Raw genomic sequence first — 20919 nt, forward strand, 5'->3', positions numbered from 1 at the left:
ATCTTAATGAGATAATTTTTACTTTGGTATAGATTACTAATAACAGCTGTACATCAGAGACACCAAATGATTTTTGCACCAGAAAAGAATTACCAGCACTATCATCATATTCCAACCTCACTCAGAGAACGTATTTAAAAATCAAAAAAGGCAGGGGGTGGCTTCCCTGGTGGTGCAGTGGCTAAGAATCTGCCTGCCAATGCAGGGGACAGGGGTTCAAGCCCTAGTCCGGGAAGATCCCACATGCCGTGGAGCAAAAAAGCCCGTGTGCCACAACTACCGAGCCTGTGCTCTAGAGCCTGCGAGCCACAACTACTGAAGCCTGCGTGCCTAGAGCCCGTGCTCCGCAACAAGAGAAGCCCCCGCAACGAGAAGCCTGTGCACCGCAAGGAAGAGTAGCCTCCCCTCTCCGCAACTAGAGAAAGCCCATGCGCAGCAACGAAGACCCAATGCAGCCAAAAATTTAAATTTAGAAAAAAAAAGGCAGGGGGTGGGAGCGAGTTTTCATTTCATTTTATTTCAGTAGTTAAATTACATAGATGTGAAATGTCACATTTGAAATAATCACTAAGCTACTGAGTAGTCACCTTCAAGTAAAGTAAAATTTCCAGTTTTTCTAGTGTTTGACATTTAAGGGATAGATTGATTTTTCTTTAAAAAAATAAATCATGTTGGCTACTCAGTTGGACTTACTTACCAAAAGGCAGCACTAATCTGCATTGTAGTCACATTGCTTGAGAAAAACTTTGTGAAAGAAAATCATTTTTGTAGTTGTAAATGTTCAAGCTTGAATTTTCATTTTTATCTTTGTTTAGTAAGTGTGCCTATTTAACCACAAAACCCCTATCCCTGAGAGTTAAGACATTCTTAAGGAAAAAGTGATATGCTGTAGTCTTCATTTTTCTTTTTTCACTTACTGTCTTTTCCCATAAATATTTTTTTTATTGACTTGCTGGTATTGCTTTAGACACACATTATATTTGAACACTTTAAAAATTAGCAACTGCTTTTCATTATTGCCTTTATTTTCCTAGTGAATATGTGACTTTTAAAAAGTTCCATGCACCATATGGTTTCAGAATAACTTAATTTATATTAAGACGTGACATCACTAGTGAAAACTAGAACACTTTTTATAGAGTATATTGATTCAGGATAAGAAAATAGGCCTCTATCAAAAAATAACTAAGTTTTGTTTTGTTTTTTTAAAGTCAACAACTTTTTTTTGTTTTTTGTTTTTTAATGAAAGCTTCTTTATTTATTTATCTATTTTTGGCTGTGTTGGGTCTTCGTTTCTGTGCGAGGGCTTTCTCTAGATGTGGCGAGCGGGAGCCACTCTTAATCGCAGTGCGCGGGCCTCTCACCATCGTGGCCTCTTGTTGCGGAGCACAGGCTCCAGACGCGCAGGCTCAGTAGTTATGGCTCACAGGCCTAGTTGCTCCGTGGCATGTGGGATCCTGCCAGACCAGGGCGCGAACCCATGTCCCCTGCATTAGCAGGCAGATTCTCAACCACTGCGCCACCAGGGAAACCCCTGAAGTCAACAACTTTTATTACAACTCACATATTTCATAGAAAAAGGAATGTAGCGTCAGGTCCGGTTGTATGAAAAATGGTAAAATGCAGGTTTGTCCTGGTTGCTCTTTTGACACCCGGGGCAGGCTCTCCACGACATCAGGCAAAGCAGCTGCACTTGTCCGAGGCCCCTTTGCAGACGCAGCCCTGGGCACACTTGGCGCAGCCCACGGGGCAGCAGGAGCAGCAGCTCTTCTTGCAGGAGGTGCATCTGCAGGCTTTGCAGGTGCAGGAGCCAGCGCAACTGCAGGAGCCGCCAGTGGGGCAGGAGCATTTGGGGTCCCTGGAGGAGAAGTGAGGCCCGAGGTCCAAAGCACGGGGCGAAGCCAGTTCACTGGTCCAGTGGGGGGCATCAAGTTTTGCTTTTTTGTAGTGTTCAGTTCACCTGACCTTTTAGATACTCTTAAGATTCATGCTCTTCTATTAAAATGAGTTTTCCTGAATCATGACATTCTTCAGGATCATGTGCTCCAGTCAGTAGGGGAACCTTGATTAAAACTTCACATATTAGGGCTTCCCTGGTGGCGCAGTGGTTAAGAATCCGCCTGCCAATGCAGGGGACACGGGTTCGAGCCCTGGTCCGGGAAGATCCCACATGCCGTGGAGCAACTAAGCCCGTGCGCCACAACTACTGAGCCTGCACTCTAGAGCCCACGAGCCACAAGTACTGAAGCTCATGCACCTACAGCCCGAGCTGCACAATGAAGAGTAGCCCCCGCTTGACACAACTATAGAAAGCCATGCACAGCAGCAAAGACCCAATGCAGCCAAAAATTTAAAAAAAAAAAAAAAATTCACATATCAAAACCTTAACTGATATGGGTTTATGTTGGAGATCAAATTATAGGATTAGGGCAGGAATTATTTGTAGCTCTTCCCTTCACAGAATTTTTTCTAGAACTCTTATGGAATGTTAGAATTGAATGATTATCTTCATGTTTCTACAGCATCTGTACAGATTGCAAACAAGCAGTGAAGTAGGCATAAATTAACAGTTGGGAGTGTATGAAATAAGAGCAAAGAACCTGATGATCTAACATGGAATCAAGTGAACTTCTGCACAGTAAATGAGAGAACATGATATTTTAAAGTTCTCATCATTTTAAGCAGAAATAATGAAATTGTAGCTTCTCAGAAATGTTTCATGTTATCTTTTTGTAATCTTATGAATAAACCTCAGGCTTTATTTATTTTCTTTTTTCCCTTAGAGCAATGATGGAGAAGAGCGATTAGCTGTCGTTCGACTTTTAGCTAAATTGTTTGGTTCTAAAGATTCCGATTTGGCAACACAGAATCGTCCTCTGTGGCAGTGTTTTCTTGGACGGTAAGAGAACATACAATTCTGTGGATTCTAACTTTTATATTTTGGAGGCTAGTGAATGTGGCGCACTTGATTAAAACCACACATATCAAAACTTTGATATGTGTTTGTGTCTTTAGTACCTGTGTTGCTGTCTTTATTGGAGAATAAATTGTAAGACAAATTCTTTATGAAGAAAGCTTTGTCTTATTTACCCACATAACAGGTTTTAATCTTTTTTGTGTGTGCTAAAATAATGTCATTAGAATAAATAGTTCACATCTGAGAATGTTCAGAGTCTTAAGTTTTTTAAATAAGTCATGAGACTGAAGACATCATGGTCCAGTCCATGCTAGTGTCTACTGTCTGGTTTTTTCTAGAAGTTTTCTAGGTGTTAAACTTCTAGAAAAAAACATAGACAGTACACACTTATTGGTTTTAGTAGTATGCTTTTGGATGTGTCTCCTCAGGCAAGGGAAACAAAAGCAAAAATAAACACATGGGACTACATCAAACTAAAAAGCTTTTGCACAGCGAAGAAAACTATCAACAAAATGAAAAGGCCACCTACTGAATGGGAGAAGATATTTGCAAATGATATATGTCATAAGGGGTTAATATCTAAAATATACAAAGAACTCATACATAAGTCAACCTGATTTAAAAATGGGCAGAGGATCTGAATACACATTTTTCCATAGAAGACATACAGATGTCAACAGACACATGAAAAGATGCTGAACATCACTAATCATCAGGGAAATGCAAATCGAAACCCAGTGAGATATCACCTCACGCCTGCCAGGAAGACTTATCAAAAAGACAACAAATAACAAGTGTTGGCAACAATGTGGAGAAAAGAACTGTGTACTGTTGGTGGCGATGTAAATTGGTACAGCCACTATGTAAAATAGTATGGAGGTTCCTCAAACATTTAAAAATAGAACTATTAGGAATTCTCTGGCAGTCCAGTGGTTAGGGTTCCATGCTCTCACTGCCAAGGGCCCAGGTTCAATCCCTGGTGGGGGAACTAAAATCCCACAAGCCACACGGTGTGGCCAAAAAAAAAAATGATGAAAAATAAAAATAGAACTATTATTTATCTGAAGAAAATAAAAACACTAATCAGAAAAGATATATGCACTAGCTCTATGTTCATTGTGGCATTATTTATAATAGCCAAGATATGGAAGCAACCCAAGTACCCAGTCAGTAGATGAATGGATAAAGTAGATGTGGTATATACATAAACAATGGAATTTTACTCATCCATAAAAAAAGTGAAATTTTGCCATTTGGGATAACATGGACGGATCTAGAGGGTATTACGCTAAGTGCAATAAGTCAAACAGAGAAAGACAAATACTGTATGATGTCATTTACATATGGAATCTAAAAAACAAAACAAATGACCAAACATAACAAAACAGAAACAAAGTCATAGATAAGGAGAACAAACAGGTGGTTGCCAGAGGGGAGGAGGATTGGGAGAGGAAAGAAATGGGTAAGGGAGATTAAGGGGTAAAAAATAAGTAAATAAAATAAAATCACATTATTCATAATTAATAAATATGTTTTTAAATTGCCCAATAAATTTAAAACTTGAGAGTTTCTCAACTTATCCTTATTATATGCAGTTCTGAATCTACATACTGAGTTTCATATTAAGTTCTTACAATATATTAGACCTAAAATAGCAGTTACAGGTTGGTCCCAGCCATATGAAACTTTTTTGCTATGAGGCAATATGGCACATGTGTTTTATGTACTTATCTTTGAATTTTTGGGTCTGCCTCATATATGATTTGCTTTCTACCTCACATTCCTCTAGTATTTTCCTCCTATTAACTTCTTTCAAATAGATTTTGTGCATTTTGAATATTTTTTGTTTGGTTTGTAGCATAATTTTAAGCTCCAATTTTTGGTTCTCCAGTGAAGGTAGTTTGGGTTGGGGGATGTGTTTATACCGTTTTTGTTTTAGCATGGTGAAAAAATCCTGTTATAAAAAATATTCTTGTGAAATTATGTATCTTTTTACTTTATATTCTTCCTTCAGAACAAGTTAACTGTCATTTTAATAAACCAACACATCTTATAATCAGTAACTGTTGTTGTTTATAGGTATCTACATAGCGTTGATATACCTTATTTGAAAATAGTTATTTTTGCCTTACAACTAATATTAGCAATCTTTTTCTATGTAGATTCAATGACATTCACGTTCCTGTGAGATTAGAAAGTGTGAAATTTGCGAGTCACTGTTTAATGAATCACCCAGATTTAGCAAAGGATCTCACAGGTAAGGTAGCTGGTTTATTGAAGTATGAGAGTAATCACACAAATACATTTTAGTTGTGGCCTTTGACTTTAACTTCGGTTTCTGAATAGGTTTCACTCTGGCCCTCTTTCAGGTCTCTATCAGTCATGGACTACTAGTAAGGGATTTCATGTTGATACAATAATATTACATTTGAAATCTTCACATTGTAATCCTTTGCAATTTTCTGGAAATCATAGTTTGAGGAAGTAGACTCTTCCTTATGACTCCGGGTTTGGGCACAAATCATTATATCTGTGTGATAATTAAATATAGTAACATATCTAATAATAGGTGGGAAAATGATTTCTTCTGAAATAGACTAGAATTCCTCATTCTTCACTTGAAGTAGAGCATTTAAACCTACTTACTTGGTTGTAACAAATAAATAACTGCTATCAAAATATTGTTTACCAAAAAAGAGGAAATAACTTTGTTTGTATCGTAGTTATTTAGGATTTTTTTTAGAAGTCACAGAATGTTATTTTATGTTGCGTAATGTGAAGATATATACCTATCAGCAAACTTGCTATAAGCATTTTTACTATTTTTTAAGTATTTTAATATGTATCGTTAACTTAAATTCTAAACTGTATTAAATCAGGTGCTGATTTGATTTCAGGTGCCGATTTGACTTTTCCAGAATAGTTGATATAAAATATTTTATTAAGATGTGACTTTACAGTAATAAATAGTGTGGTATAGTTTATTTTGTTATTATGTAGGGTATTGTCACCTCAAAAATTAAATAATTTTAATTTATGCCACATTTTACAATCATTGTTCCAGTATGGACATAAACTTAAAAGCATTAGGTTTTTTTTGTCATTCTGAACATAATGAATATTATAGCTAACATTTAGCTTAATTTTTTCTCCGATTTCAGAATACTTGAAAGTTAGATCACATGATCCAGAAGAAGCTATTCGTCATGATGTCATTGTTACTATAATAACAGCTGCCAAAAGAGACCTTGCCTTAGTAAATGATCAGCTACTTGGCTTTGTAAGAGAAAGAACACTGGACAAACGGGTAAAATCTGAGGAATTTTATTCTTTTATAATTTACTGTGTTTACATTGTTAGCAAAATACAATAGAAATTATTTTCTATTTAAAGTTTTTCTGTGTGAAAGTCAAACTAATACAATACCAAATAAAAAGCTAATAATTTGTATGTTTCCTGTGTATCTTTTAATTATCTTTACAAATGAATACATTGGATTCTATAGCTTTTCAGGTCTTAGGCATAGGTTTTTTAGCCTACCTTTACAAAAAGAACAGCTAAATTAAAGTTTTATTTTACCTTTTCACTTACATGATGAGCTTCAGAAGAATAATGATTGATCACCAGTATTTATTTCTTTTATAGTTAGCATCTTCAAAAGTAACTGTCTTAGAATATCATACTTTCTATGAAAGTGGTGTTTCCATATTGCTGTGCTAAGCTAAGGGCCAAAATGATGTTTAGTTATTATTCTTTTTGTGTAATTTCCTCCATGTGGATGCAGTTAAAAACGTGGGTTGATAAAGAAAAGGAGTACTAAGAACAGTAGTAGCAGTTGCTAAGAAAGTGTCAACCATGAGTAGGAGATACACAGGCAAGGCAGGCTTATTAAATGTGTTACTTATTAACATCTTCAACAAAGGTTGCCTTTGCAGTGTGCTATTTTATTTGAAGCATAGTTGAAAATCTGCTACCCTATTGAAACCAATGTAATTTAGCTATAATTTCAGGGTAGAAAAGCAATATCTTGCTATAGAGATACAGCAAGATGCATTCTTTTTTTTTTGTAACATCTTTATTGGCGTATAATTGCTTTACATTGTTGTGTTAGTTTCTGCTGTATAACAAAGTGAATCAGCTATACATATACATATATCCCCATATCACCTCCGTCTTGCGTCTCCCCGCCATCCTCCCTATCCCACCCCTCTAGGTGGAGACAAAGCACTGAGCTGATCTCTCTGTGCTATGCGGCTGCTTCCCACTAGCTCTCTATTTTACATTTGGTAGCGTATATATGTCCATGCCACTCTCTCACTTCATCCCAGCTTACCCTTCCCCTTCCCCGTGTCCTCAGGTCCATTCTCTACGTCTGTGTCTTTATTCCTGTCCTGCTCCTAGGTTCTTCAGAGCCATTTTTTTTTTTAGATTCCATATATATGTGTTAGCTTATGGTATTTGTTTTTCTCTTTCTGACTTCACTCTGTAGGACAGACTCTAGGTCCATCCACCTCACTACAAATAACTCAGTTTCGTTTCTTGTTATGGCTGAGTAATATTCCATTGTATATATGTACCACATCTTTATCCATTCATCTGTCGATAGACACTTAGGAGCAAGATGCATTCTTTAAGTTCTTTTGAAATAGTCGTAGGAGGCAGATACATAAAGTAGACACCATTTAACTTGTTCAACTGTGTCAGTAATTCTAACTCTGAGAGTTTTTTTCCCCTTGGCTTTAATTTAAATGAAATGACACTCCCTACTTGTTAGTTGTTAACTACCCCCTCTCCCCCACCCCCTACTCCCAAACCAGATTTCAGGTATTGCCGTTTGTGTTACTTCCTTATTTTAGAAACAGTTCACTCCTACTTCTGTCAGTGTTTGTTTATAGTTTCAGGAAGAGTTGAATAAATGATTCTTGCTAACTGAGACTGTATGATATGGTCTAATAATTCGAATAACAGCTACTGGACATTTTAGGAACTGGTTTTTGGTGTAATGAATTAAATGACCTTGAGTATAGCCTTTCTGAATTTTGTTTTCTATAAAATGTGGGTATAGGACTTAAATCTTTGATTTCACGGTTTATATTCTTTCGTTTCATGTTAGACATGTCAAAAGACATCTGTTACCTGTTATATGGGAACAGAATTTCATTTCATCTACCAAATAGCATAAAAATGAGAAAATTATACTAAAAAATTATAAGAAAGTATTAACTTAAATAAGCCAAAGATGGAACTCCCCTGGTGGCACAGTGGTTGAGAATCTGCCTGCCAATGCAGGGGACACGGGTTTGAGCCCTGGTCTGGGAAGATCCCACATGCCGCGGAGCAACTAAGCATGTGCACCACAACTATTGAGCCTGTGCTCTAGAGCCTGCGAGCCACAACTACTGAGCCCGCGCACCACAACCAAGAGTAGCCCCCGCTTGCCACAACTAGAGAAAGCCAGCGTGCAGCAAGGAAGACCCAATGCAGCCACAAAATAAATAAATAAATTTATTTAAAAAAAAAAATAAGCCAAAGATAAGTATACTCTGATTTGTTATTGAGACAAATAACTTGTGGTTATTATTACATCGTACTATTGTTCTAACTCTAGATTTTTATAGTCTACTTTTCTGTTCACTCTCCTCTCACCACCTTTCTTTCCTCCTCATAAACCATTCCAATCTCTTTAAGTCCCAAAGAATCTTTCACGGACTAGGATGTGACTAGGTAAATAATTTGCCCTTTTAATCTACAGAGTAAGGAAGTTCACTTAAGATGATCACTAAGGTGCTTCCCAACTTTGTAATTCTAAGATCTTGATACTAAATTTTGCTCTTCTTATTCTGAGTTAATATCAAAAGGGATGTAACTAGGACAAAGCATTCCAGACGATAGGGCTTTTGTTTGCAGAGTGAATTATATGCTTTCTCTTTTATTTTTTAATTACTTCTAAAACTTGGCCAAATTTTTTTTTAGACAGAATATAATGAAATCTTCTGTAAGATTTACTATTGCTTGGCTTTGAGGGAAATAAAAAATTGGTAGGTGATTTAGCAGTATTTGCACTGGATGATTTCTAAATAGGAACATAATCAAAATTGTTGGTTACGTGATTTGTCTGCCTGTTTTGAAAATTAATATTATGCTAATCTATGCACACATAAATCTCATTGTGCAACCTAGTGAAGAAATGGTAATTTTTGCAGATTTGTATACTAAAGTTTGGTATCTAGCTTATCCAATAAACTTTATACTTTCTAGTGGCGAGTAAGAAAAGAAGCTATGATGGGTCTGGCTCAGCTTTATAAGAAATACTGTCTTCATGGTGAAGCAGGAAAGGAAGCTGCAGAGAAAGTCAGCTGGATAAAGGACAAACTTTTGCATATATATTATCAGAATAGCATCGATGACAAGTGAGTCTGATATGTTTGTAAAATGGTTGAATATAAAAGTGCTTTTAATTTTTAAATATTTCTATTTAATTTTTTCATAATAATTAGTTTCTCTAAGTTTAGAAACCACTTTCTGCATATTTAGACATGCCATGTTTAAATAAGACTCCAGCCAAGACTGTGAGTTAGCATAATAATAGTGAAATATGCATGAGATTTGGACTCAGACCAGAGACCAAATGTTCATTCTGCCCGTTATATTAGATCTGTGCCCATACACAGCTGATTTAACTTCTGTGTACTTGATTTTATCTAAAAAGGAGTAATAATAAGGCTTTCTTACAGAACTGTCTTATGGATTAAATAAAATAATGAATGTAATGCCCCCTAGCTCACTGCCTGGCAAAGTAGCACTATTTAATAACTGTTAGTTATTTTTTCCTTTTTACAACACTGTAAGTACCAATAGAGGTATTACTGTATTTTTTTATTGAGGTATCAGTGACATACAGCATTACATTAAATTTCAAGTGACATAATTATTCTATATTTGTATATATTGCCTAATGATCACCACAATGTCTGTTTAACATTCGTCCCCATACATGGTTAGAAAATTCTTTTCTTGAGATGAAAACTTACATTGTTTTCATTTTCTGAATGTTACTTAGAATTCTCTGTTGGATTATAGTAATGATTTCGGTTTTTGCAAAATACTTTGCAATGTTTTATTGAGTTAACTACTTTGACATCATTGATTATGTATTTCATTGACTAATGAAGAGCCCTTAAATTTTCTTATTCCAGTGATGTTGAATAATAATTATAAGCTTAGCAAGAAGGATATTTTAATATTGGTGAGGAATTTAGAATGTGGAAAGGAGACAAATGTGCATAAGAAAAGCTGAATTTTCAGGAAGATGAAGGAAGAGCCCCCTGATTTTACTAAATGACAACATGGGGAAGGAGCCAAACTAATCAAAGGAAATATTTTTTTTTGAGAATTAATTATTCTTGAGATCATAGCTTTATGGGTAATGTTAAGTAATTTGCTATAGCGCCAGACTGATGAAGAAGGACAGGTAGAACAGCCTAGCACCCTGTACTTAGGAATAATATATAACCCTTTTAGAACAAATGTTTCATACTGATAAAACGTAAAGCCACAAATAGCAGCCGTAGCTCTAAATTTTAAAATAGCCCTACTTGCAAGGAAAAGCATTGATCACATACTGATCTTTTCCGTTGTATTTTCACACATAGGTATTATCATTGGTATGGTATCTTTGCATGAGGTGGATAAAATATGAAATGGCTGTGGCTTCTAACAAATAGAATAATTTTGTTACTTGGGTTTTTTGTTTGTTTGCCTCGTAGACTGTTGGTAGAGAAAATCTTTGCTCAGTATCTTGTCCCCCACAACCTGGAAACAGAAGAGAGAATGAAATGCTTGTATTATTTATATGCTAGTTTGGATCCAAATGCTGTCAAGTAAGTTACTTTTTAAATGATTGGAGTATTTTTTGAAGATTTTATAAAATTACTTCATCTTATTTAATTAATTGTTTTTGATAGGGTTGTTGCTTCTTCTGGTTGAATCAAGAACCTCAGATAAATATTTACAGAGAAAATTTTTATGATATAAGTTTGGTTAAGTTAAAAGCAAAAATATTCCTATATGCGTAGGCATATTTGGCAACTGAGCCAGTAATATGGTTTCAGGGATTCAAAGAAGTCCCCATGTCAAAATTACCTTTTGTTCACCTGTTGACTGGGATCTGAATCGTACTATTGGAGCTTTACCATACTAAGCCTAAGAGCTAAGAACTGGTTCTTTGTCAGGAGAGCATGTCCAGATCACTTCTATGTAGAATAACCATATGATTGATTGTCCAAACTGAGATATTTTTGAGATTGAAAGGAGGCACTAGTAATAATTTTGTTCAGACAACTGGCATAAACTTTAACTATCCCAGGCCACCTAGGATGTGTGGACATTCCACTTTAATAAAGCTTTTAAAAAACTAAATAACTCCTGTCATTGAGAATTCTGATTTTTCTGAATAAGAACCTCAGCTATTACATTTACATATATATATATATATATATTGCCTTTAATTTCATATAATTTCAAATTTACAGAAAAGTTGTGAGAATAAAACAAAGCTTTGTGATATCCCCTTTAGCCAGATTCATAATTTTTGACCATTTGCTTTATCATTTGCCATTTGCACATACTTTATATATGTATTTTCTTCTGATCCATTGATAGTAATTTGCAGACATTGGATCTCTTTACCTCTAATACTTCAGTGTGTATTCCCTAAGAACAAGGATACTCTTTTATGTAATGAGAGTGCCTTATGAAAATCAGGAGATTTAACATTGATAAAATATTGTCTAATCCAGTGTGTATTCAGATTTCTTCAATCGTCACATAATGTCCTTTATGGATGTTTTTTTCCCTTTCTAGGATAACACATTGCATGTTTAATTATCATGTCTCTAGTCTTTTTTAATTTGGAACCATTCCTCAGTCTGTCTTTGTCTTTTATGACTTTGACATTTTCCAGAAGAGTATTGCCTAGGCCAGTTATTTTGTAGAATATTCTCTCAGTTTGGATTCATCCAGTGTTTCCTCATCATTGGATCAAGATTATGCGCTTTCAGCAGAAAGTCCACAGAGTAACGTATCCTTGGTGCATCCTATTAGGAGACATTAGCCATCATTTTAAAAAAGGATTTGAAAGTGGTTCATAATGTTCACTGTAGGTAGTAAACCCCTGGCCTAAGGTCTTGATCTCTGTTTATATTTCAAAATATTTGGCAAAGAGTAGAGATAGACTAATTTCCCAGAGGTCTTTTGGGCACCTGAAATTACAGAGTGGGTTTGTGAGAGAAGAAAATCTGCTTTCATGGAGAGAAAAGAGTCTAGAATAAAGAAACTCAATTTAAATTTAGCATTTTGAATCCCCATCATTTCTAAGAAATTCATTTTTTGAAATAGTCTACACCACTTCATGCATACCCCCTTAGCCTGGCATAAAAAGGCCTTCATGGTCTGATCCTTTTCTGTTGTATGTTCCAGCTTCCTTATGCTCCCCCACTCACATTCTGTGCTCCAAGCCTATAAATTTTTTTTCACTTTCCTGTATGTGCCATGGGCTTTGATGACATTTTATCTCTCTTTGTAGCAGAACATTCTGGCTGCCTCTGCTTAGAATGTCTCAATTCCTTCAGTTTACCTGGCAAGATCCTGTTCATCCTTAGAAACTTCTCAAATATTTTCTCTCATAAGAAGCCTTATGTTAAGTAATTTAAACTAAACTCTGTTAATCCTAATAAGTAAATTTTCTGGTGCTTAAAATTTTAGGTAGATGTAGAAGAATGGTGTAAGAAAAGTAGTAAGGTTGAGTAGTTACCAGTATTGTTATATTATGTATTTTTTTCATATTTATAACTTTATTTACAGAGCTCTGAATGAAATGTGGAAGTGTCAGAACATGCTTAGAAGTCATGTACGAGAACTATTGGATTTGCACAAGCAGCCTACGGTAGGTTCATGATGTTTTACTTCAATTCATAGTTTTAGTCATTGTTAATTTTTCTGTAGTCATATATAATGAAGCAAGCAATAAGTATTTCATGTGTTTTATTTTCCGCATGTCAGTTAAACAATTTCTGTGGTTATCCAAGCTAATTTGCATTTCACATGAATATAACAAAATTTTATTTTCCAGCATGAGCAAAGAAATGGTGTTTTCCAGCTTATCAAGTATTTAGACACTAAGAAGTTATAGTTTATCAATTATCAAATCATTAGAATTAAACCTTAATATAAAATTATATTAGAAGTCATAAATGTTTTTTGCTCTGTGATTTGGTCCTTTATTGTAGAGTCAGTATCAAGTCAGGTATCAATCATTTGAATATGCCAAAGTCAAATTAACAAAGAAATTCTGCCCAACATTTTCTGGAAGGTGGAGAAAAATTTGAATAATCTCTTAATATACATCTAAACATATTTGCTAGAATAGGTGTTCTTAGCCAGGGAACCATACACAGAGACCCCTCAGTGGCCCAAGCAAGGGTTGTCGACATTTTTTTTGTATATGACCAGATAGTAAAAATTTAGGCTTTGCCAGCCATACAGTCTCCATGACTGCTTAACTCTGCCTTTGTGGTGCAGAAACAGAGATAGTATATAAATGAATGGGTATGACCGTGATCCAACAAAACTTTAACAAAAGCAGGTGGTTCATGGGACCATGCAGATTCAATAATAAAACAATACTCTTGTTGTAATGGAGGAAAGGGCAGTAGGAGGGGAGGTGATATATTAAGTAATGGGCCACAAAATAGCTAATAGAACTCTATTCAGAAAGAAAATTTTTCTGCTCTCTGCATTTTTAGTTAATTTTCTTTGGTGTATGGTTTCACAGTAATTTTGATATGATACTTGTTTTCATTATCTTCTGTTCACTCTCCTGGAAAGATAATTTTCCTATGAAAGTTATATATGCTTTTAAAAATTTTTAAATAACTTCCTGCTGGCATCTCCTTTCCTTCTATTTGTGCTAACTTAATAGTTGTTGCTACTCCATAGTTCTTTGTTATCAACATAGGGTGTAGATATGGTAAGCCATTTTCTAGTGGGTATATTGTGATGGATTTTTTTTTAACTTAAAAAAATGTACAATACTGAGTATAGTTTTCTAACCGAAATTTGGTAGCACATGTGACAGCTTTTGTTTTTGTTTTAAATTTCAGTCTGAGGCTAACTCTTCTGCCATGTTTGGAAAACTGATGACCATAGCAAGTGAGTATGTTTATTCACTCCGTAGATATATAGTAGACATCAAATAATTTACCCAGGGGGACTATCAATTTAATACTAAGTAAGAAAAAATAATCCTTTTCTTAATAATTTTATTTCTAAGAGCCAGATTGACTGATTATCTTTTGGTGCCTCAGGATTATTTTTTAAGACAGCTTGCTTTTAGTTTAGTGGTTTTTCTTTTGTAGTATTGATTCTCTTTTAATTTTATAGAGAATTTGCCTGACCCTGGGAAAGCACAAGATTTTGTGAAGAAATTTAACCAAGTCCTCGGTGATGATGAAAAACTGCGGTCTCAGTTGGAGTTGTTAATCAGTCCAACCTGTTCGTGCAAACAGGCAGATGTTTGTGTGGTTAGTAAATTATACTTTTATATTTGTTCTCCTAGCTTTGCTTATAGAAACTTAAATTTCATTAAAGCCTTCTTTACGTAGATTATTTTATTTGTGTGAGTTTAACAATATTGTGAGCTCTGAATTACCTAGGAGTATATCTGTGGTCAATTTAGTTCTCTTTACTTACCACTCGTCAGCCAAATTCCAGGAAAAACACTAGAGAACTAAGCCAGGGAGATTGATCCTAGTAATTGAGCAAGATAAAATGCTTTGTATTTAGTAGACATTCATTGGTAAATAAGAATTTTCTAAATGCTTTTGTGTGTTGTGTGTGTGTATGTATTTTCTTCTCCCATGTATTAGGTAAATAAGCAATAGTTACATTGGCATATACGCATTTATAGATAAGGTAATTCCTATTTAGACTTTTGTCTTCATTCTATTCTTAGACTATTTTATAGAAAACCAATTGTTGACAATATCAGGAAGGAAAAATTCATCCATTTATTTATTTAGCATTTTATGAGACAGTTTCTGTTTAATTTCATCTTAACCATTTACTACCAGTGAGACCTTTAGTAAGTGGTTCAGTATTTTTGAGACTCATTTTTCTCATCTCTACATGTTAACAACCTCACAGGATTATTAAGAGGAGATAAATACAGATACCCTATATAGATATAGATACATGGCCCTAGACTGCCCTTTAGGATTTAAATAAATTGTATTTCTATAGTATTACACATATATGACAAACACTATGCTTGCGACCAGGCTTACAGAGATGAATAAGAGAAAGAAAATCATTTTATGATTTTATTTATTATTTATGTCTAACTTTGTTCTAGAAAGATAATTATTTAAATAAGGGATAAGGACTATAATAAATGTATATACAAAGTCATCTGGGAACATGGAGTAGGTATTTTTTTCAGTCTAGTAGGGATATAGGGTCTCTAAGTGGATCTTAAAAGAGGAGTAATCAGGAACAGGTGGGAGGAAGCCAGTTTAGGGAAGGAAGCAGTGGACTCTTCCACTGGGCCTAGGGATGTGCTTGTGCCAGGTGCCCAGAATACTTCGGTCTTTGCACTTCTGAACAGGATGGTTTGCTGAGAACATTTATAGGTTTCATTTACTTCTTCGGCATTTAGAATTCTAGTTCCAGAATACTGTATCCTGCCGGGCATCTACTAATATAATTGATCATAGAATGAAATAGCTTGAAAACAATGCAAAGAGAATTGGTTTAACCACTTCATTTTACAGGTAAGTATTGAATTTTAAAGAGATGAAGTTTCTCATCCAGTGTTTCACAGCTGGTTATAGTGGCTGTGCTGCAAGTAGAGTCCAGATCTCACAGACCCTCGATAGTGCTCTTTCTATACATTTCATCATTGTTTGCAAGAACAAGTACAAACTGAGTACTGCTCAAGAAATGTGGACCTTAAGAATGAACAATCAAGTGGTATTTTTTGGTCTGAGAAAAATAAGACTTGAGCTTGAGTTTGAGAAATGGTACTAACATGAATTCCTACTATTTGTCAGAACAGAAATATCTTAGAGTTTCCAAATCCAAAATGTATATGTAAAACAGATGTTGTAAGGAAAACATCTCAGGATGAATTGATTGTAGGAGGCAGGAAAGTGGAGATGAGGACTGGACTTGCACTGGAAAGAGCATGGTAATGACACCTTTTTGGAGGGGAGGTTATTCTGAGGATATTTAAGAAGTGGGCCACCAAATGGCTAATAGAACTCTACTCCAGGGCTTCCCTGGTGGCGCAGTGGTTGAGAATCTGCCTGCCAATGCAGGGGACACGGGTTCAAGCCCTGGTCTGGGAAGATCCCACATGCCACGGAGCAACTAGGCCCGTGAGCCACAACTGCTGAGCCTGCGCGTCTGGAGCCGGTGCTCCGCAACAAGAGAGGCCGCGATAGTGAGAGGCCCGCGCACCGCGATGAAGAGTGGCCCCCGCTTGCCACAACTAGAGAAGAGCCCTCGCACAGAAACGAAGATCCAACACAGCCAAAAATTAATTAATTAATTAATTAAAAAAAAAAAAAAAAAGAACTCTACTCCAGAGGGGAAAATTTCTACTCTTTGTATTTTTTTAGTTCATTTTCTTTGGTAAATGGTTTCACAGTAATTTCTCTCTTAGCTTACATTAGCATTGTGTATTCTGAGCACATTATTTAACTTTATCTCTATGTTCTCATGTGTAAAGTAGGATTTGTAATACCCTTTAAATGCTCAGGAAAACAACCACCGTTAGAATAGTTTTGCTGTTTCCCAGAACATCTGTATCATTTTGTCCTTCTCCCCAAAGGCTATTGTTATTAGTTATACATATCCTTTAATATCCACATTCCTTTTTTCCTCAGTAACAGAGCTAGTAGGAGTGGAGATCTGATATTTTTTTCCCCTTTTGTTTCAATTCCATTCCTAAAAAATTTTAGCAAAAGTACTTTGAGCAAGGAATATGAATAGACACATACTGTAGATTAATGCGAGTATACATGATGGTATAGTGAGAGGGTGAGCAATGGTATTGAAATATGTGCTGTATAGATTTGCTTTCTCTTTGGACTTCACGTTTTGAGTTTCCACACCTTGGTTCTAGTGGAGGACCACTTATTTGCCATAGCTTCAGCTCTGCTTGCTATTTTATCCTCTAGCATCTTCCTATGACCATGGTTCCCAAATTTTAAGATTTTTCCAGGAATATTGTTAATTCAGCATTTGAGACAGTCCTAGGTCTGAATTTCAGCATTTACTACCAATTTGACCTTTAATAAGTTACTCAGCATTTCTGAGCCTCATATTCTTTACCTATAAATATTATCAACCTCATTGGATTGTTAAATGAATAAGATAAAATTAAAATTTATGTACGCCCTACTAGAGGGCCCCCTGCACTGCCCTATAAGATGTAAATAAATAGTAATTCTTATAATGTTACATATACATGACAAACACTAAGAATTATTAAAATAGGTCTAGAGTGGGGTCCTGAATCTCCATCTTTTAGCAAAGTCTCAAAGTGATTCTGGGGCTTCCCTGGTGGCGCAGTGGTTGAGAGTCTGCCTGCCAATGCAGGGGACACGGGTTCGAGCCCTGGTCTGGGAAGATCCCACATGCCGCGGAGCGACTGGGCCCGTGAGCCACAATTACTGAGCCTGCGCGTCTGGAGCCTGTGCTCCGCAACAAGAGAGGCTGCGATAGTGAGAGGCCCGCGCACTGCGATGAAGAGTGGCCCCCGCTTGCCGCAACTGGAGAAAGCCCTCACACAGAAACGAAGACCCAACACAGCCATAAATAAATAAATAAATAAATAAAATATTAAAAAAAAAAAAGTGATTCTGATGAGTAGTTCACGGACTATACTTTAAAGAAAAACCTTCCTTACCGGATTATTTGGATATGCACTGTGTCTTCAGAAGTCCAAATTATATTTTGTCCTTTGGTCAAGCCTACACCATTATAATTCATTACATAATTTAGTAAATTGTATTATACATGCTCTGTCACTGAAGTTGCTGTTTAGGTGACAGAGGCAGGCAAATATTTCAACAGAGAATACAGTGTGTTAAATATTCTGATAGAATCATGCACTTTGATAACACAAAGGAACAGCAGCCATCCCAGGCAGGGGTGGAAATGGGAATAGCTTGTTCTAGAATAAGTCATTCCTGAGTTGAATCTAAAGGATGAGTAGGAATTAGACCAGTATGTGAAGAATGACTGCTTTATTTCTAGTTTGGGTGACTGGACATCAGAGGAGATACTTTAGGGATAGGAGAAGATAATGATGTATACGTAGCCTCCAGCAGTTATATTTAGAATCTGAGATTCAGGCCTTGTTGGTATGTATTAGCATAGTTATATCTCCTGGAGGAGGTCGAGAAGAAAACAAAAGGAGAGAGAGATGCTAACTTAATGCTATTTAGTAACAGTCATAGAGTGCTTCCTGTTTTCTTTTAATATAATTTTTGTTTGTTTTTTTGGCTGCGTTGGGTCTTCGTTGCTGCACACGGGTTTTCTCTAGTTGCGGCGAGCGGGGGCTACTCTTCGTTGCAGTGCGCGGGCTTCTCATTGCAGTGGCTTCTCTTGTTGTGGAGCACGGGCTCTAGGTGCACAGGCTTCAGTAGTTGCAGCACGCGGGCTCAGTAGTCGTGGCACACGGGCCCTAGAGCATGTGGGCTTCAGTAGTTGTGACACGCGGACTCGGTAATTGTGGCTCACAGGCTCTGTAGCGCAGGCTCAGTAATTCTGACTCACGGGCTTAGTTGCTTTGGTGCATGTGGGATCTTCCTGGACCAAGGATCGAACCGGTGTCCCCTGTATTGGCAGGTGGATTCTTAACTGCTGTGCCACCAGGGAAGTCCCAGTATAACCTTTTCTATAGTTTAATGAGAGCGATACACAGGTGTGATATTGTGATTTCTAATGAGAAGTATGTATTTGGTGTTTGTCCATATTTCTGGCACAGAGCTCCTAAAACCCTTGAAATTTCCTAAGTGATGAAAGTAACAAAGGTGTCTTTTGTTATGTTAATGAGGTAACTTTTGGAACTCACCTAAGAATGGGAGCTGGTTGCCATCAGAGCCAACCATGTGATTAGAGAGTTGGAACTTTTCGGAGGGGAGAGGGGCTGGAGATTGACTTCAATCACCAATGGCCTATGATTTATTTAATCAATCATGTCTATGTAATGAAGCTTCCATAAAACCCCAAAAGGACACAGTTCAGAGAGCTTCTGGTTTAGTGAACATGTAGAGATTTGCAGAGAGTAGCAAGCTCATAGAGGGCATGGAAGCTCTGAGTCCTTTCCTTGTCCTATGCATTTCTTCCATCTGGCTGTTCCTGAGTTATATACTTGTATAATAAACCAGTGATCTAGTAGTAGTAAGAAAATGTTTCTCTGAGTTCTGTGAGCCAGTCTAGCAAATTAATTGAGCCCAAGGAAAGGATGGGGGTTGTGGGAACCTCTGATTTATAGTCATTTGGTTAGAGGTACAGGTAAACCTGGGCTTGCTACTGGCAACTGAAGTGGGAGAGTTGGGCGGGTGGGGGGTAGAGATTAAATTTTAGTATGCTCTGCTTGTGTGCAGAGAATTGCTTGTTGGTGGTGGGGGGGACACCCCCCCCTCCCCGCCCCTGTTCACCATGTTGGAATTGGGCCCAGGAATCCAAAAGAATAGGTCACTAACATGAAAGTTAAACCTTTGGAAATTATTTCTTGTGAGAGATGTGTTTTATCTAGTTTACTGATTCCAGCTGCAGAAAAATATTGATAATATAAATCCTTTCAGGAATCTTTTTTTTTTTTTTTTAATGCAGAAGCCTTTGTTTTTTAATATATATTGTTTAATTTATTTGGCTGCACTGCTGGCACATGGGATCTCTGTTGCTGCATGTGGTACCTTCATTGCAGCATGTGGGATCTTTTTTTTTTAGTTGTGACATGCGGGATCTCTTAGCTGTGGTATGTGGGATCTGGCCAGGGATCGAACCCAGGCTCCCTGCATTGGGAGCACGGAGTCTTAACCACTGGACCACGAGGGAAGTCCCTCAGGAATCATTTTTATTAGCTAGGAAAGCAGTAAGTTATACAAGAGGAAATACCGTGTATGTGAAAGAATACTTTCTTTTTTAACTTTTTTTATTTTTTTAAATTAAAAAATTTTTAAATTTATTTATTTATTTTTGGCTGTGTTTGGTGTTCATTGCTGCATGCAGGCTTTCTCTAGTTGTGGCACATGGGGGCTACTCTTCGTTGCGGTGTGCGGGCTTCTCATTGTGGTGGCTTCTCTTTGTTGCGGAGCATGGGCTCTAGGCACGTGGGCTTCAGTAGTTGTGGCACGTGGGCTCAGTAGTTGTGGCACACAGGCTTAGTTGCTCTGCGGCATGTGGGATCTTCCCGGACGAGGGATCGAACCAGTGTCCCCAGCATTGACAGGTGGATTCTTAACCACTGCACCACCAGGGAAGTCCACTTTTTTTTTTTTTTTAAACAAAGAGGTATTTTTTATTGTCAAAATGAGAAAGCAGGTATGTATGAAAAAGAAAGGAGATACGTAGATGCAGCATTTTTTAAAACTTTAAAAATTTTTTTGTAATAACAAATTAGTAAATTATAAACTGCTTGAGAATAGGGGCTATTTCCTTATTTCTTTGATACACCTTAAGAGTGCTTAAGTATTCTAAACAACTTATGTAACTATGTAACTAGTAACTATGTAACTAGTAGATATCAATCTGCAGTGATAGCATAGATTTGATCAGAAATTTCTGAAGCATTGTCAGGAATATAGAAAGAATTAATTTTCTTTACTCTTTCTGCTGTCATTTCCTAAAAGGATTACATATGGTTACTTCTCAGAAGTAGTTCTCAACTACTTTTCAGTTGTAAAACATCTTTATCTGATGTTTCTATTTGT

The 20919-nt window shown here is 36.5% G+C and overlaps 1 protein-coding gene and 2 pseudogenes across 7 annotated transcripts in view; 1 reads left to right on the plus strand and 2 right to left on the minus strand.

Annotated features, from left to right (window-relative positions):
• PDS5A (PDS5 cohesin associated factor A) overlaps nt 1-20919 on the plus strand; it is a 125751-nt gene that overhangs the window by 59556 nt on the left and 45276 nt on the right. For 4 of the 5 annotated variants that reach the window (XM_082464144.1, XM_082464147.1, XM_082464148.1 and 1 more), the window contains exons 9-16: nt 2784-2899; nt 5080-5174; nt 6079-6224; nt 9176-9327; nt 10684-10797; nt 12779-12860; nt 14077-14125; nt 14357-14496. In XM_082464144.1, the coding sequence (XP_082320270.1) occupies nt 2784-2899; nt 5080-5174; nt 6079-6224; nt 9176-9327; nt 10684-10797; nt 12779-12860; nt 14077-14125; nt 14357-14496 (894 nt within the window). The remainder of the gene's footprint in view (nt 1-2783; nt 2900-5079; nt 5175-6078; nt 6225-9175; nt 9328-10683; nt 10798-12778; nt 12861-14076; nt 14126-14356; nt 14497-20919) is intronic. The other variant, XM_082464146.1, reaches the window with a different exon arrangement.
• Nucleotides 1-20919, minus strand: part of LOC309661983 (proline-rich protein 11 pseudogene) — a 367415-nt pseudogene that overhangs the window by 36453 nt on the left and 310043 nt on the right. The gene's annotated exons all lie outside the window — the stretch shown is intronic.
• LOC309661462 lies at nt 1536-1956 on the minus strand (annotated as a pseudogene). The gene has a single exon. The product of its transcript is annotated as an uncharacterized misc_RNA (transcript).

The sequence above is a fragment of the Balaenoptera physalus genome (genome assembly GCF_965194825.1).
Source record: "Balaenoptera physalus genome assembly, chromosome: 5".
In the NCBI taxonomy this organism is placed as follows: domain Eukaryota; kingdom Metazoa; phylum Chordata; class Mammalia; order Artiodactyla; family Balaenopteridae; genus Balaenoptera; species Balaenoptera physalus.